This window comes from Dermochelys coriacea, chromosome 12, assembly GCF_009764565.3.
Source record: "Dermochelys coriacea isolate rDerCor1 chromosome 12, rDerCor1.pri.v4, whole genome shotgun sequence".
Classification (NCBI taxonomy): Eukaryota; Metazoa; Chordata; order Testudines; family Dermochelyidae; genus Dermochelys; species Dermochelys coriacea.
In genome coordinates this window covers 31,204,546-31,218,704 of record NC_050079.1, presented here as the reverse complement: position 1 = coordinate 31,218,704, position 14,159 = coordinate 31,204,546, and the positions used below count along the sequence as shown (strand labels likewise).

The 14,159-nt window shown below is 37.7% G+C and overlaps 1 protein-coding gene across 13 annotated transcripts in view; it reads right to left on the bottom strand.

The window, feature by feature from the left end:
• The window catches only part of WWOX (WW domain containing oxidoreductase), a 690,060-nt gene that overhangs the window by 548,102 nt on the left and 127,799 nt on the right, over positions 1-14,159 (bottom strand). Inside the window, exon 6 of one of the 13 annotated variants that reach the window (XM_043495038.1) lies at positions 10,418-10,505. The exons of the other annotated variants lie outside the window; for them this stretch is intronic. Within the exon in view, the coding sequence (XP_043350973.1) occupies positions 10,464-10,505 (42 nt within the window). The 3' untranslated portion in view covers positions 10,418-10,463. The remainder of the gene's footprint in view (positions 1-10,417; positions 10,506-14,159) is intronic. 13 annotated transcript variants of the gene reach the window in all.

Below are 14,159 nucleotides of genomic sequence, written 5' to 3'. Positions count from 1 at the left end.
CTAAAATCCCATCTCAGGGGATTAGGCCTTTTTACCCTGAATATTTAAAGATCATTGAATTACCAAAATCACATTATCCCATCATACCATCTCCTCCATAAACTTATTGAGTAGAATCTTAAAGCCAGATTATCTTTTGACTGCAATTAATCACATTCATCGCATCTCTGTATATGTTGTTCACATACGTCATGATACTGCAACACTTACGCACATGCTCACCTTTACTACCATGAACAGTCCCCCTGAAATACTTGAAATGGGACTAATGCTAGTAAAGATAAGCATAAGTATCTGCAGGACTGGGGCCTCACACTGTATTTTAAATGACAAAGACACGAGTTCTGGCACCATAGTTAAAGTTGAGATGAGTTTTGCATTTAAAGCAGGGAATTTAAACTCTTTGCTGTGTATGAAAAGCACGCCATATGCACCTCCCCAAATGACAGCACTAAACAACTGGGTAGAGAATGAATTTTCTGAGAATTTAGAAGTAAAATTATTATATAGATATAGGTTCTGATCCTGCAATGGGAGCTATGTGAGCAGGCCGGTGCAGAATCTCAGTGAAATCAGTGGGGTTCATAATGGACACAATGGTTCACTCATTCAAATCCCATTGCAGTGCAGGGGGCTTAGCCTGTTTCATTTCTCAGAAGTAAGATTTTTTTTTTTAATCAATAGACTGAAAGAAAAAAAACAATCACATAAAAGAGGTGTCATTTTTCCTGGTGGCACAAACTTGTTTCAAGGAGAAAAATTGAAAAAGAGGAAAAAATAGCAATAAAACTGCCACAACAAAGAAAAAAAAGAAGTATATGAGGAGTTTCACCCTATTAAACAGGTAATGTAGTTCTCTTTTCAAAGATGTATTTAGAGTCTCTTTGGGTGTTCTTTTAAAATATTAAATAATCTAACAATCAAAGTAACAGCTGTTCAGATACATTCCAAATGTGAGGGCAAATTGCTTTCCTGGAAAATTAACAAAAAAGCAGTTCAATTAATTTTCTAATAGAGGAAATTGGTTTTATATTTTAGAACAACTCTATGACTCAGCTACGAGGTGGAACCCAGAGACTATATTCTGTAAGAACGATCTAATTTTTCCAATTAATTACTAGTTAGACCAACTGGCTAGCCATAACTTACTAGTGTAATGCTATGGCTGTTCCCTCTCTTCCTTCCTTCCTCCCTCCTGGTAGAACTTCCCAGCACCACAGGCAGTGTTTTCTACAACACCTTTGGCTTTTTTTGCTTGAGGTCAGTGTTGCGCACGAATTTGGCCGCCTTAAGAGCACAGCAAAAGAATGTTCTGACAGGTATTCAGCTCACTGACACCATGTCAATACTGTAGGTGCTACACTGCAGGATTTGCCACCAGCAGGGGCACTTCAGCATCTAGCTCACAGCATCCTGGGTTAAAAAAAAAAGTGGGCTGGTTGCAAGGCATTTTCTTTTGATATATCCTTGACTCTGGAACCCATACCTCTCTCCCTTGGGGCAACAGAGCTTGGGTGTTTTGCACTTCAGGGCATGATATACAGCTCATTTATTCTCCTCAGAGTTTTCTTGAAACTATATGGATGGGATGATCCAACAGAGAAGGCTTTTCTTTATTACAGGTCGATTAAAGGGCAAATTTATATTTTGAGAAATAGGGTCAACTTTAGGGAGAATGAATAAGCCTTGCACTGTTCTCTGCAATATTGAGCTTTTCTAATTTATTTTTTAATGTTCACATAATCAGCAACACCCATTTATATGTGTTTGGTTTTCATCTATTAGAAGATGCACAGACATAATCACAACGGGCACCAAGGAATTCCTCAATATAAAGAAAGCAAATAAAGATAGAAACAATAGGCTAAGTTTCTCAAAACTGCTTGAGGAATTTGGAGTTAAGTTTTCAAAAGAGGAAAGGGTCAGATTTTTAAAGCTATTTAAGCACCTAAAATACATATAGGCAATCAACAGAAGTTAGGCACTAGACACTTTCGAAAATCAAAACAAGGCACCTATCTGCATATTTAGGCACCTAGATACCTTTCAAAATCTGGCCCTAAATGACATCAGAGTCCAAGTCTCATTTTCAAAAGTACCACTTAAGATTCTAAGTCCCACTGAAATTCAATGGGATTTATGGGCCATATTTACAAAGGTATTTAAGTGCCTAAATATGCAGATAGGTACCTGGTAGGATTTACAAAAACACTTAAGTGAGTTAAGCACTTAACTCTCCAAGGTTCTTGGTGGGATTTACAAAAGCAACTATCTGCACATTTAAGCAACCTAAATACCTTTGCAAATATGGCCCTGAGATTAAGTGACTTAAACACTTTTGAAAGTTTTGCCAATGGAACCCACTTCCTACTAAAGTTGACAGAAATACAGTGTCCAAATCCCTTTGAAAATCTCAGCCCTCTAATCACTCCCTGCCCAAAATAATGTATTTGTAGTTAAAACAATTAAAAATGGTGTGAATAAGTAAACATTGTAAAAAGTGAGAAACCATAGAGAAATTGTGTCAAATCATACTTAATGGGATAATAGTTTAAGTATACTTACAAAGACTAGATGCAATTCTAAAACAAAATAACTTTAGAGAGTGCTTTTCCTTTCACTTCACTGTGATTTCTCTCTCCAACACCCACAATGCTGTTTCAGAAACTACCACAAGTCCCTGGACTGACAAGACCACACAAAACTGCTCATGAAACTTAGCCACCAAAGCCGGGCATGTTAATTCATCATCCTGTCAAAATAATGACATTCATTCATAAACACCATCAAATCTCTCTATACCTTGCCGAGTATTCTGTTCAGCCTAGTGAAACACACTAATTACACACTTTTTCTGCCTAGCCTTTGGACAATATACCATTCTATATTTGAAAAGAATAACGATAGAGAACTGACCAAATACCCTTAAACCTGACACAAAAAGAGATGGTCCGAGGATACAGGGATTTTAGGTGCCACACTGACTTGGCTAGATGCCAGACCTGGCTCACCAAAGTACTAAAATAAGATTCTTCCACAGAATAGGCATTTAGTATTATCTGACCCATACAAAAATAAATTACATTATCCAGCTTATTTTAAAGGCTATATCACTATCTCAGTTGATGCCATTCATAGCTCCCAACCTGGAAGACCTACACAAGCCAGACTATGTCTAGTGCCCGTCTAGATGTGAATGTGTGAGGGAGGGCACAGAAAGCTTTTCCTCCTTTGGCAAGCCACTGCACAGGGACTTATCACAGTCGCATACTCCAAGCTCTCCTGCATGGAGGGACTGCACCTTGATGACCCTTTCAGGTCTAGACATATGATTGGCAGGGACACAGGTGGCTATCCCAAGAGAAAATCACCCCCCAAAAGAGTAGACAAAAGATCCCCAAAGAGTTCCAGGATGTCCAATGGGAAAGAGTGTCTCTGAACCACTTCCAGTATGACCCTGTGTCTATAGGGCCCAGTGTGTCCTATAATTGACAAATCCCTCCATAGCTGCCACATATCAACTTACTGGGGAGCAGTAAATTACTTTTTAAAAAATAGTCTTTGAAATTATCTAAAAACTGTACTAATTACACAACTAATTAAAAACCCTGTGATATGGGTAACTTGTTCTGAGTAATTACTTGGTACTTATTAAAACAGGTTACCATTTTGAGTTTTTCACAGCTGCTTAAGTGACTGTGGAAATCATTTTGGAAAAGCAGTATCCAAATGCAAAATACTGTAAAATACTGGGAAATGGACAGGAAGTATTTCTGCAACTTAATCAACAACAGATGCCATAAGAAAAAGGTTGAGTTTGGAATAGTTGCAATTTGCTGTTAAATACTCTTGGATTTAACCAAAAATGGCAGCTTCAAGAAGAATTAAAAGTGCACCAGGTCAATACACAGGACACAACACTAGGGTGACCAGATAGAAAGTGTGAAAATCAGGACAGGGCGAGGCGGGGGAAATAGGCACCTACATAGAAAAAGCCCCGAATATCAGGACTGTCCCTTTAAAATTGGGACATCTGGTCACCCTACATAACACTTCTATCACGTTTTTTTAATTAAAAAAGATTTACATGGAATTACTTTTAAAGCATTGGATTAATGCAATTTAAGAGCAAAAGACAAGATCTGAAATAGACTTGTTCTTGGGGGGGAAGTTGCTGTCCAAAAAAAAAGAGAAAATGGAATCACAAAAAAAAAACGCCTAGGAAAGACTGTACAATAAAAACATGGTACTTCCCATTTGGAAAAACAACATATTATATCAAGGGGACTGGTTTCTTTGCTGCCTTTTGCAGTCATTTTCACCTGTTTAAAGTGGGTGTAAAAATCACCTTTCTGATCTGTAAATGACTGCCCTAGGAGCAAGGCAATGAGGAATCAGGTCCCCTGATTTTGATTAAAGTAGATCAGCACATTAAGGTGAAGCAGAAATAGACAGATTCTGCTCCTAGTTAAGCTACCATAAGTCTGGAGTAACTAAGTGGAGGTTTTTAAAGCATGGTTCAAAGAGAGAAATATCAGAAAGAAACTAGTAAACATGTCAAATTAAAGAGCAATTTCTTTTCTCTCAAAACCTCCGAGAAAGGATTTAATAACAAGGACACCTGCTCTGCTCTCTCCATCCTTCTATTCTGATGATTTTAGAACATCTCAGCTTTAAGAAACATTTGATAAAATTAGGTTCAATGTATAACAGTTCGATATTTCCAGAAATAGTCCATCCAGACAAGCATATTCATTCTCTGTGTGCACTGTTCTATGGCAGTGGAAAGCAGGAAAAGCATTCCTCTGAGAACAGAAGCTACTCGACTGACATTAAATAACAGACAATTAAAATAATGGATTAATCCATGCAATGTTTCATTTATACCTTAAATCAGAGCACACAAATCTAGCCCAAGAATTATTTCTACCTGTCTACTCGGCTGGAGTTCAATGAGGCAATTCAAGGTGGAGAATCAGAGGGAGAGAAGTACACTGCATTCCCTCTCCTGGAAATACTGACTTGCTTGCTCTCTTTGTTGTTTTCTTTAATCTAAACTAAAAGTGCATGAGGCTGGAAGTATATGGGTGGAGTTAGCGGAAATAGCAGGAAATAAGGGTCCGAAGCTGAGAGAAGAGCAGAAAGTGTGTCTGAAACAGGGGCCTATATGCTATTTGGTTGAGCCCCTCTCTAGCAGTTTGTAATAGCTTTTAATATTTATATATCAACACACAGATGTCATCTCTGCTTTCCTGATGCAACAATTCCCATAATAACTACGAGTCTTGATTAAGTTAGGAAACATGTTCTGTCACAAAGGGATCAGAGCTCTACATTCTTGCTTCTTTTTCAGACTACTTCTGGAGTTGAATAATCTTCAGTAACTGCCTTCCAGGGACAATGCTGTCTGATTTCTTTATTAGGGAAGACCAGTACAAGGAGATGGGTTCCCCCCCCTTGTATTCTGAAGGGGGCTACATTGTTCCCATCCCTAATGGTAGCTTTTACCACAGCCCTCCATTGAGAATCGCTTAGCCTCATTCCCTGCAAGTTCCACCGTGAGGATGGTGGAACAAGGAGATAAGAACCCTCTTTGGGACTGACCCACTCCATTATGTGACACAGACCACTGGATAACCATCTGGTTATTAAAGTTGCAGCCTACTCTCTGAACCCATAACAGACAGGCAGGGGAGGTGGGTTTATTTGACTACAGAGGCAGGAATAGAGAAAGAAATGAGACACTATTAAAAGACTCAATGCCAATATTGGGAGAATACAAACAAACATTGTCTTTGCTGAATAGACAAACCGAAACAATTATTAGAATGTTTTGCCTCTTCCTGGACTTCCCTAAGAATGTTGGAACAGAATGGTACAGGTGGCTCCATGTGGAGGACTCTTCCCACACATGGAGATCCCTCTTTCTATGCAGAAGGGGGGAAATGGTGCTTTACGACACTATTCTTCACACTGCCCACAGAAGGAGATAGGTGGATTTCAGAAGATGAGACTGAGGACAAGATGGAATAGCCGCTGTGTGCAGCACTGTCCCCAACTCTGCTCCTGTTCAGAAATCTGGACTGAAAGTAAAATAGCAGGCATCTGTACTTCCTCCATCTGGCTTTCCTCTGGATCTCATACCACAAGAGGACCCCAGACAATAGAAGCAGGGATCCTGAAAGAGGATCTTTGAACATCAAAGAGAACAGCTGTTCTCTCTCTGAGTAAAGTTACTACGCATATTTTGCAAGAGCTCCACTTCCTCATAGATCCATGAGATCTGTGAAACTGGGAGAGGCCACAAACTTTGAAATTTGTGAACCTTAATCTATTCCACCAGAGAACAGGTTCAGCCTCAAAGGACTTTTATTTCCCCTTTCTGTGGAAGGGAGCAATCTGGTCCATTGCACCCAAGTTGCAAATGGCATAACTGCATCCTATATTATTACTGCATTTTACATGATTATAAAGCACTAGAATTTCTCTCTTCATTTACAAAGCTTTACAGGACCTCACAATTGCACTTTTTAATAAGGTGATCATATCCTTTGCTTTATACTGGTGATGATCAAATTACAATTACTTAGAGAAAAAGAGTTTTGCTATGGTTAGCCCAAATTGTGGAGTTCATTGCTTAAAGTTATTAGCAATTCTAAACTGGGTTTTAATTCCAAATCAACCCTGTAGGTTTGTTTGGTCATAAAGTTGGTTTGTGTTTTCCTATTAAGCTGCACTTTGCCCCTATTTTTAAAAATGTTTCAGCTATATTTGTAAAGCACTTTAAGATGTATCTGAACATTGCTGTATGAATCAGGAATTATGGGGAACTTAAGTGATCCCTTATTCTGGTACAGTATAAAAATATACCAGTGTCTTATTGTTCAAAACTGAATAAATAGTGGCAAAGGGAAAAATAATTAACATCTTATTTAATAGGTGTGGGCCTAATTTCAGTGACCTCTCATCCATTGGCCTCCACTGGAGAGGAAACATGTTGGTAGACTAAAGCCATGAATGCTGGTAATAGAATTTTCACATGCGAATGTGTAAAAATTCCATCATCAGCTGTTGGAAGTGTTTATGAAGAGAGGCTGAAAAATCAGGCCTTTATTTATGAAGCAAACAACTTATAGGAAATGGACCAATATGCAAACACAAAAGAATAAAAAATAAATTGTAAACACAAAGTAGTTAAAGTGTAAGAAATAGCAATAATTCAAGCCTTCACAATGAAGCAGAAGGTGTGGGGGCGGGGATGTGAGCAGGTCCCTCTGTGAATTGACAATGTCCACAATAAACATACACTTCTAAAAGAGCAATGACGAGCCTTGTGGTCAAAGAGGATAATTAATGCTAGTAGGTGCACATTGTGCAGCTGAAACTATAAATTTCCCTTGGAAATGTCTTGTGGAAAACTATTTGTTATTACCAATTACTATAAATTACTAATTAATTAATTAGTAATTATTATTAATTGCTAATATTAAAGTAGTGGTAACCAAGATCTACTCTTCATTGTGCTTGGCAGTGTACAAATGAATAAGACAGTTGCTGTCCCAAAAACGCTAGTCTAACCAAAACCTATAAAGGGTTAGAAGAAAAAGAGAGGTGAATTGATTTGCCTGAGGTCATACAGGAGATCAGAGGCCTGCTAGGAACTGAACAGAAGTCTTCTAAGTCCCATATACACTTAACACAATGATGCCAAGATTTTTATCCTGATCAACTTCTTTCAAATATATCCCCTTTGTTAGGTATATGAATTGTCTCATGAAAAACGAACACTAAAAAGAACTTTTTAAAAAAAATGTCCCTTCTATAATTCTTGCCCATTTCTGATAGGTAAGAAATGCTTTTCCAAATCAGCATACTGTACCTTTAATGGTTTCATCTGCAGTTCAGAATAAAATCTGAATTATTTGTTGTTCATCGTTGTTATATTCTGTTCCAAGGTTCATAATTTGAAAATTGACTTTGGGGACTTTTTGCTTGGTCTATTAAAATGATCAGTTGCATTCAACATAAATTGTGCATACACAGAGGAGGCTTAGTACCCGTATTTCAGAGTATAATAACTAAAGTGAATTTTATACAGCCGCAGTTTGTGGCAGGGATGCAGTATCATTTGTCTTAATTTTTCTTCAGCATTATATTAGGCTAGTGCATTTACATTTTCAGGTATGCTAACCACTTTAAAACTTTCTTTTTACAGTATGAGTGAAGAGAGAATCAAATCTGCATGTTTATGTGGAGTAACAAGTAATGCCTTTTTACTGTCTAAAGTACACATAGATTTACTTTCCATTTACCTTTGTGCACAAGGTGACTGTAAAGTGCATGAAATATTCACACCTATGAATCATGTAATGCTCCTATTAAAATGATGATAATGTTCTGTTTTGCCTTTCAAAACATGATATGGTAACAGTCACATACTCTAAGTGGTTTTGTCACTCAAAACTACAAGTATAACATACAGTATGGCTATGGAAAAGTTTAATATATCTTAAAATTTTAGAACATTTGGTGTGCAAATTAACCACATGAGAACTGACATAAGACTGCATGCACTATCTTGTGAAATATTTAAAAATTGTGGCATACAAAGAGCCCAGTAATAAGACTTTGGAATAGAAAGAAAGAAGGAAAGAAAGATCTGATTTACAACCAAGTGAGTTACAGCAGAATTTGCCATATGTATATATTCTACCATTATTTCAGTTCAATGATGTGCTTAATAAATTCTGTATTTTAGCTTAATTTTCAAATATGGAAATACTCGACAAAATATTTCTGCAGTGAGAGCCTGATTTTCACAGCTGTTCTAACAGATCTTCATTTCTATAAGTGCAACTTTCTGCTCACACAGATTTTTGGTTCACGAACACCAGTGGTCACTGCTGAAAAGCATTAACAGCTGCATACATAGGTGACAGGTATTCCAGGGCAAATAGGTTTCGTGCATGAAAATTCTTTCACCTGTACATGATAACAATAGAATCAACCACTTACACATGCAAGAGTTAGTGCAAATGTAGAGTCTGGGGTCTGAAAATCAGTCTCTAAACTTTAGTTTGATGTCAACAAACCACTTAGTTCATTTTACACGTGATTGAAGGCACTCACCAAACTGCAATGGTCAGTTCATCCAGATAAGCCATCACCCCCATAAAATGAGGGTAAGCAAATAGATTCTGGGAGGCATTCTAACGAACAGGGTAGTGGCTCAGCTCCCATTTTGAGGATTTAGGAAAAAGCGCATTTGCTGAGCTCTTCTTGTTCCACAGATGGTCACAACATGCCAAAATTTCATTAAACATAATGCAGATACTTCTATAACCTTAATAGCATTTGAGGAGTACTTAAGTAACTCACCTTTAGAAAAAAATTAAACACGATACAAGCGTGCAAGTCAGCTGAGAATGAGCACACAACTTTGGTGTCCAAACTCACCTCCCATTCTAGACTTTATTGGTAGCACAAAATACCCGACAGCATTAGTTTCTTCCTTAAGGTAAGTTGGTCCTAGGTACCCAGTTCAGGATCTCCTCTATCCTAGTCCCCACCCCTTTTATATTCTAGTTGGAGATAACTGGATCCACCTGCCAGCATTATTCTACAGTAATTAACTGAATCTAAGGTGACCATAGAAGAGCCCTGAATTCTTGTACAGAATCGGCTGCCATTTGACAAAAACAGATTAAAAAAAGCGTCACATTTTCAGTAACAGTCTGTTTGTTTTTATATCCACAAAAAAACACATGAAATTGTTTGCACCACCAAACAGCCCACAAGCAGGTATTAGAATGTGACAAGTGGTTCCAGGTCCAACATCAGGTGAAAGTAGACTGAGGTATAAGTGACTTCTATTACAAATATGGCCTAAGTGTTGATAAGAACATGCATCCAGAAAGAGATACACAAGCTAACAGCTGTCTACATAGGCAATTTATTTCCAGGTATACCAGTATAATTATTTCAGTATAGGTAAACTCCTATAGTCACACCAATATAACTCCTCCTTAGTTGATTTAGTTGGAGTTGGTCCTGCTTTGAGCAGGGGGTGGACTAGATGACCTCCTGAGGTCCCTGCCAACCCTGATATCAAATGCATCCGATGAAATGAGCTGTAGCTCACGAAAGCTTATGCTCTAATAAATTTGTTAGTCTCTAAGGTGTCACAAGTACTCCTTTTCTTTTGCGAACACAGACTAACACGGCTGCTACTCTGAAACCTCTATGATTCTATGACTTTCTTATTCCAGAAGAATGTGGGGTTTTTTTCGTTTTTGCTTAAACTGCTTCCAAATCAACATAAACTAAACTGGAAGAAGGCACTCGGATACTGGTATAAAGAGTGGCCACATGAGGAGTTATTTCAGTGTAATTACAGTGGTTTAAATTTACACCTTATCTTATACCAGTATAACTTCCCTGTGTAGACAAACTAAGAGATTCGGTCATGATGGCTCGGGTTCCACATCTGGGACTCCAATAAGTATCTGTGGAGATAACTTTTATTTGTCTTTCATTAAACTAAATTTTCTCATAATCTCCAAAAGAGAATGATAATATTCTAACAATCTATCACCAACAGCTGTCAAGTTCATAATGCAAGATTTCTCTGTTATCCAAACCACCATCCAGGTATTCATAAAGTGTCCAATCACAATGGTATCTAGTCTGGAATTAGCCTATCTACTGTCCTTGGAACTATTCACAATTCTATATTTGTACTGTACACAACTGAGATGTAATGTAGCCTTAATCACAGCCATATAGCACTAAACCAAATACACAAATTAATTATTCAGCTGAGCAATTCACAAAAGGTACTTAACATGTATTATTCTCTCTTATTTCTGGCTACAAGTCTATTTCCATAAAGACACCAAAATGCAACACAAATACTATCCAAATACTATCTCTGGCTACACAGTGAGAGCTTTGAGATTCAAAGTCAAGCCATTTTCTTTCCCAGTATAAAATAATTTTCAGCAGGAAATTATGATGGCTTTTGTAACATCATTTGTGAACTCTCTCTCTCTCTCTTTTTTAAACAAATACACTTCCATGTTAAGTTATATTTTTCCCATCACATTTTGAACTTACGTGAGCACTGATTACTGCTTTGAAAAATTAAGTAAATAAATAACTTTATTGACTTCATTAATTGAAATGTAAGGAACTCAAGTAAAACTAAAATAATAATAGAACATTTAAAAAACAAAACAAGCAAAACACTGAAAAGTAACTGGTTCCAAAACGTGGTCAGAAAGCTCAATCAGACAGAAACAGGTAGTGTAGGTGTTAAAATCATACAGGGTAAGAAAAAAAAATCTATATTTTAATCTTTTTGGGTGGAAACAAATTATCTTATTTACTACATGAATGGTTTCCTCAATTTGATGCCAATCTTTGGAGGCAACTTCAACCTGTCGGAATTAAACAGCCTGCACAAGAAAAGACTAGATTATTTATATTATGGAGGACTGCTTAAAAAATAAAATTGAAAGATTACCTTACCATACACTGAAATAAGAACATGCCACATCACTCTATCTTACAAAAATCTAATTTTAGTTTTTCTGTTCATAGAGAGAAGTTTGATAGATAAGTACATTACATATATATTTTTCTGGGAGGGGAGGACCTAGAGACAGGAAGAGACCCATAAATGTTTCTGTCAGTGTATGTTGCTCTAATAATTTTACAGTCAGGAGACCTTCTGATATTTAGTCATCACATCTGAAGTTTAAAATTAACATTTTTTTTAAACCAGCAATGTACAGGATGAACTATAATGTTTGTTTTAAGGGTTATATTCCTTCTCAAAAACAATCACAAAATAAAAAGTGATTCACTAAAGCACATAAAAGTGGCAAGACATAAGTGTCTTATGTTAAGACCCATAGACAAAGGGTTCCCCAAATAAAGGTGTTTCCTGAAGCCAAATGTAGGCAACCTGCTAAGCAAAGCTTACAACATATTAAAAATAAATAATTTACTGTGCTGGGGTCTTATGCTGCAAACATTTTACTATCAGATAGAGTGCTTCCTATGGTGAGTAGAACCATAGACAAGATCACTCACAGTGGTGTGTGTACTTCTGGTAGCAAGTGTTTGAACAGTCAGGCACCTAGCTATTTACAAAGCAACATTTCATGGAAATAACAAACTGCTTGGACTATGTGGTAATCCACGATCACTTTTTTCTTTTTTGTATCTGAGGCAGTGGAGTAACTTCCACTGGGCTTAGAAGCCCTAGACTTTAGGCAAACCGCAAAAGGAGAGTACCATTGCCTCCATCAATGAACATGGTACCAAACTCCATCTACAACTACTGAAATGTCTGCAATGTCCCTACCAACCCCTAATCCCACACTAAATCCCTGGGTGCAGCCATCTTCTTCACATTCCAACCCCGGCTGGCTGCTCCTCAGCAGGACAGAGAAGCGGAATATATATGCTCTGCTGCACAGAGGCCTTAGCAATTTCGGTCATCATCAGCAACCTTCTTCTGGCCCTGAACTGGAAGTCTTTAAAACTGGCTGCAGCCTAGTAGCAGCAGTATGAGGCTGTGGGAAGAGGGCAGAATTTCAGCGCTGTGGGGACGTGGGGCGGGCAGGAAGGGTGGAGTTACCATAATGCCCTCTTGAGAATGTGTGTAAGGATGGAGGAGAAACCTCTTAGGAATATGAACCCCAAACAAAAAGAGGGGGCAAAGAGTGTGGAGGCAGTGTGGGACCTGCCCAGGGAATTGTGGGGTATACGATTGAGATGGCGAGCAGCAAATATGGGGGAGGGGACAAAAAAAGGGGCAGCCTCTAAAAGGTTGTGCAATTGAGACTAAGAACAGGGAACTTCTGACGCATGACGAGAGGATGATACGGATTACAATGGACATTCTGCCTTAGAGAAGGGCGCAAGTGTTGTATGAAGATACTTGAGAGAAGCCACATGAATTTGTGCTAACGACCCCTTTCACATGTTGTTACAGCCCTAATTACAAGCAGAAAAAAAAATGTAAAAGTGTCTACAAATCAACTCTATACTGCAAGTCGTTTCTAAAATCAAAACAACATTGTATGGGGTCATATAATAGCACTAAGGCCCCAATTAAGGGAAGTTCTTAAGCACCTGCTTAACTAAGCACATGCTTAACTTTAAGTGCACACTTAAGGGTTTTCCTGAATTATGATACTCTATGATAAGCCAGTGTTTTTCTTAACTCATTACCTGTTTTGATAGCACAATAACAAATAGGAGTTCATTTGAAGAGACACTTTAAAACAAAATGACAATAGAAGAACAAAGCAATAGAGAAAAACTGACTTCTTATTTTAATCTCTACTTACGTATGCCACTTTAATCATTTATGTGAAGCTAGGAGGATTTCTGTTTTCAACCCTTACTGATAAAGGTCCGTACAGTTTGACAACAGTTTAAATAAAATGAAGCATACCATAAAATAAGAGGCCTTTATTGCTTATCTAATTTGTCACTGAATATTTTCAAAGTACTTTACAAACTTAGCTTCACAATGACATTCTGATAGGTAAGTGGTATTACCCCCATTTAACAGATATGGAAACCGAGGTACAAAGAAATTAAGAACCTGGCCGAAGTCTCGTGTCCACGGCAAAGCCTGAAAAAGAACCATTCAAATGCTCATCCTCTGTGTTAAGCAATATTTCACATTCTCTCCCTTTAAAACATCCACCCAAATGAGTGGAATACAAATCGTATGCAACGACAGACAGGTATATGTCCTACATAGTGGGGCATAAGAAATAGGCCAAAATTCATTCCTAGTGTGACTTAAAGGGTTTATAACAGTGATGAATTTGGGCCAATAATTCCAGGACATATGCCGCTTCATTGTACCCAAATATTCCAGAAACATTCTTTCCTTCCACTGATTTATAGTGATGTTCATTAAACTTGTTGCTGAAAAGCATACATAGCACTGCAGCAGAAGAGGTTACATACACCACCAGCACACTAAATCATTTCATATTCTATTTGCTTCTCAATGCCTTATTGCTAAGAAACAAAAGCTTAAAAGCTGCACATGAGATCTATTAAATGGACTATACGAGAGTGTAAGGAAAAGTTATAAAAGATTTCACTATCACTCTTTCACCCAAGCTAAA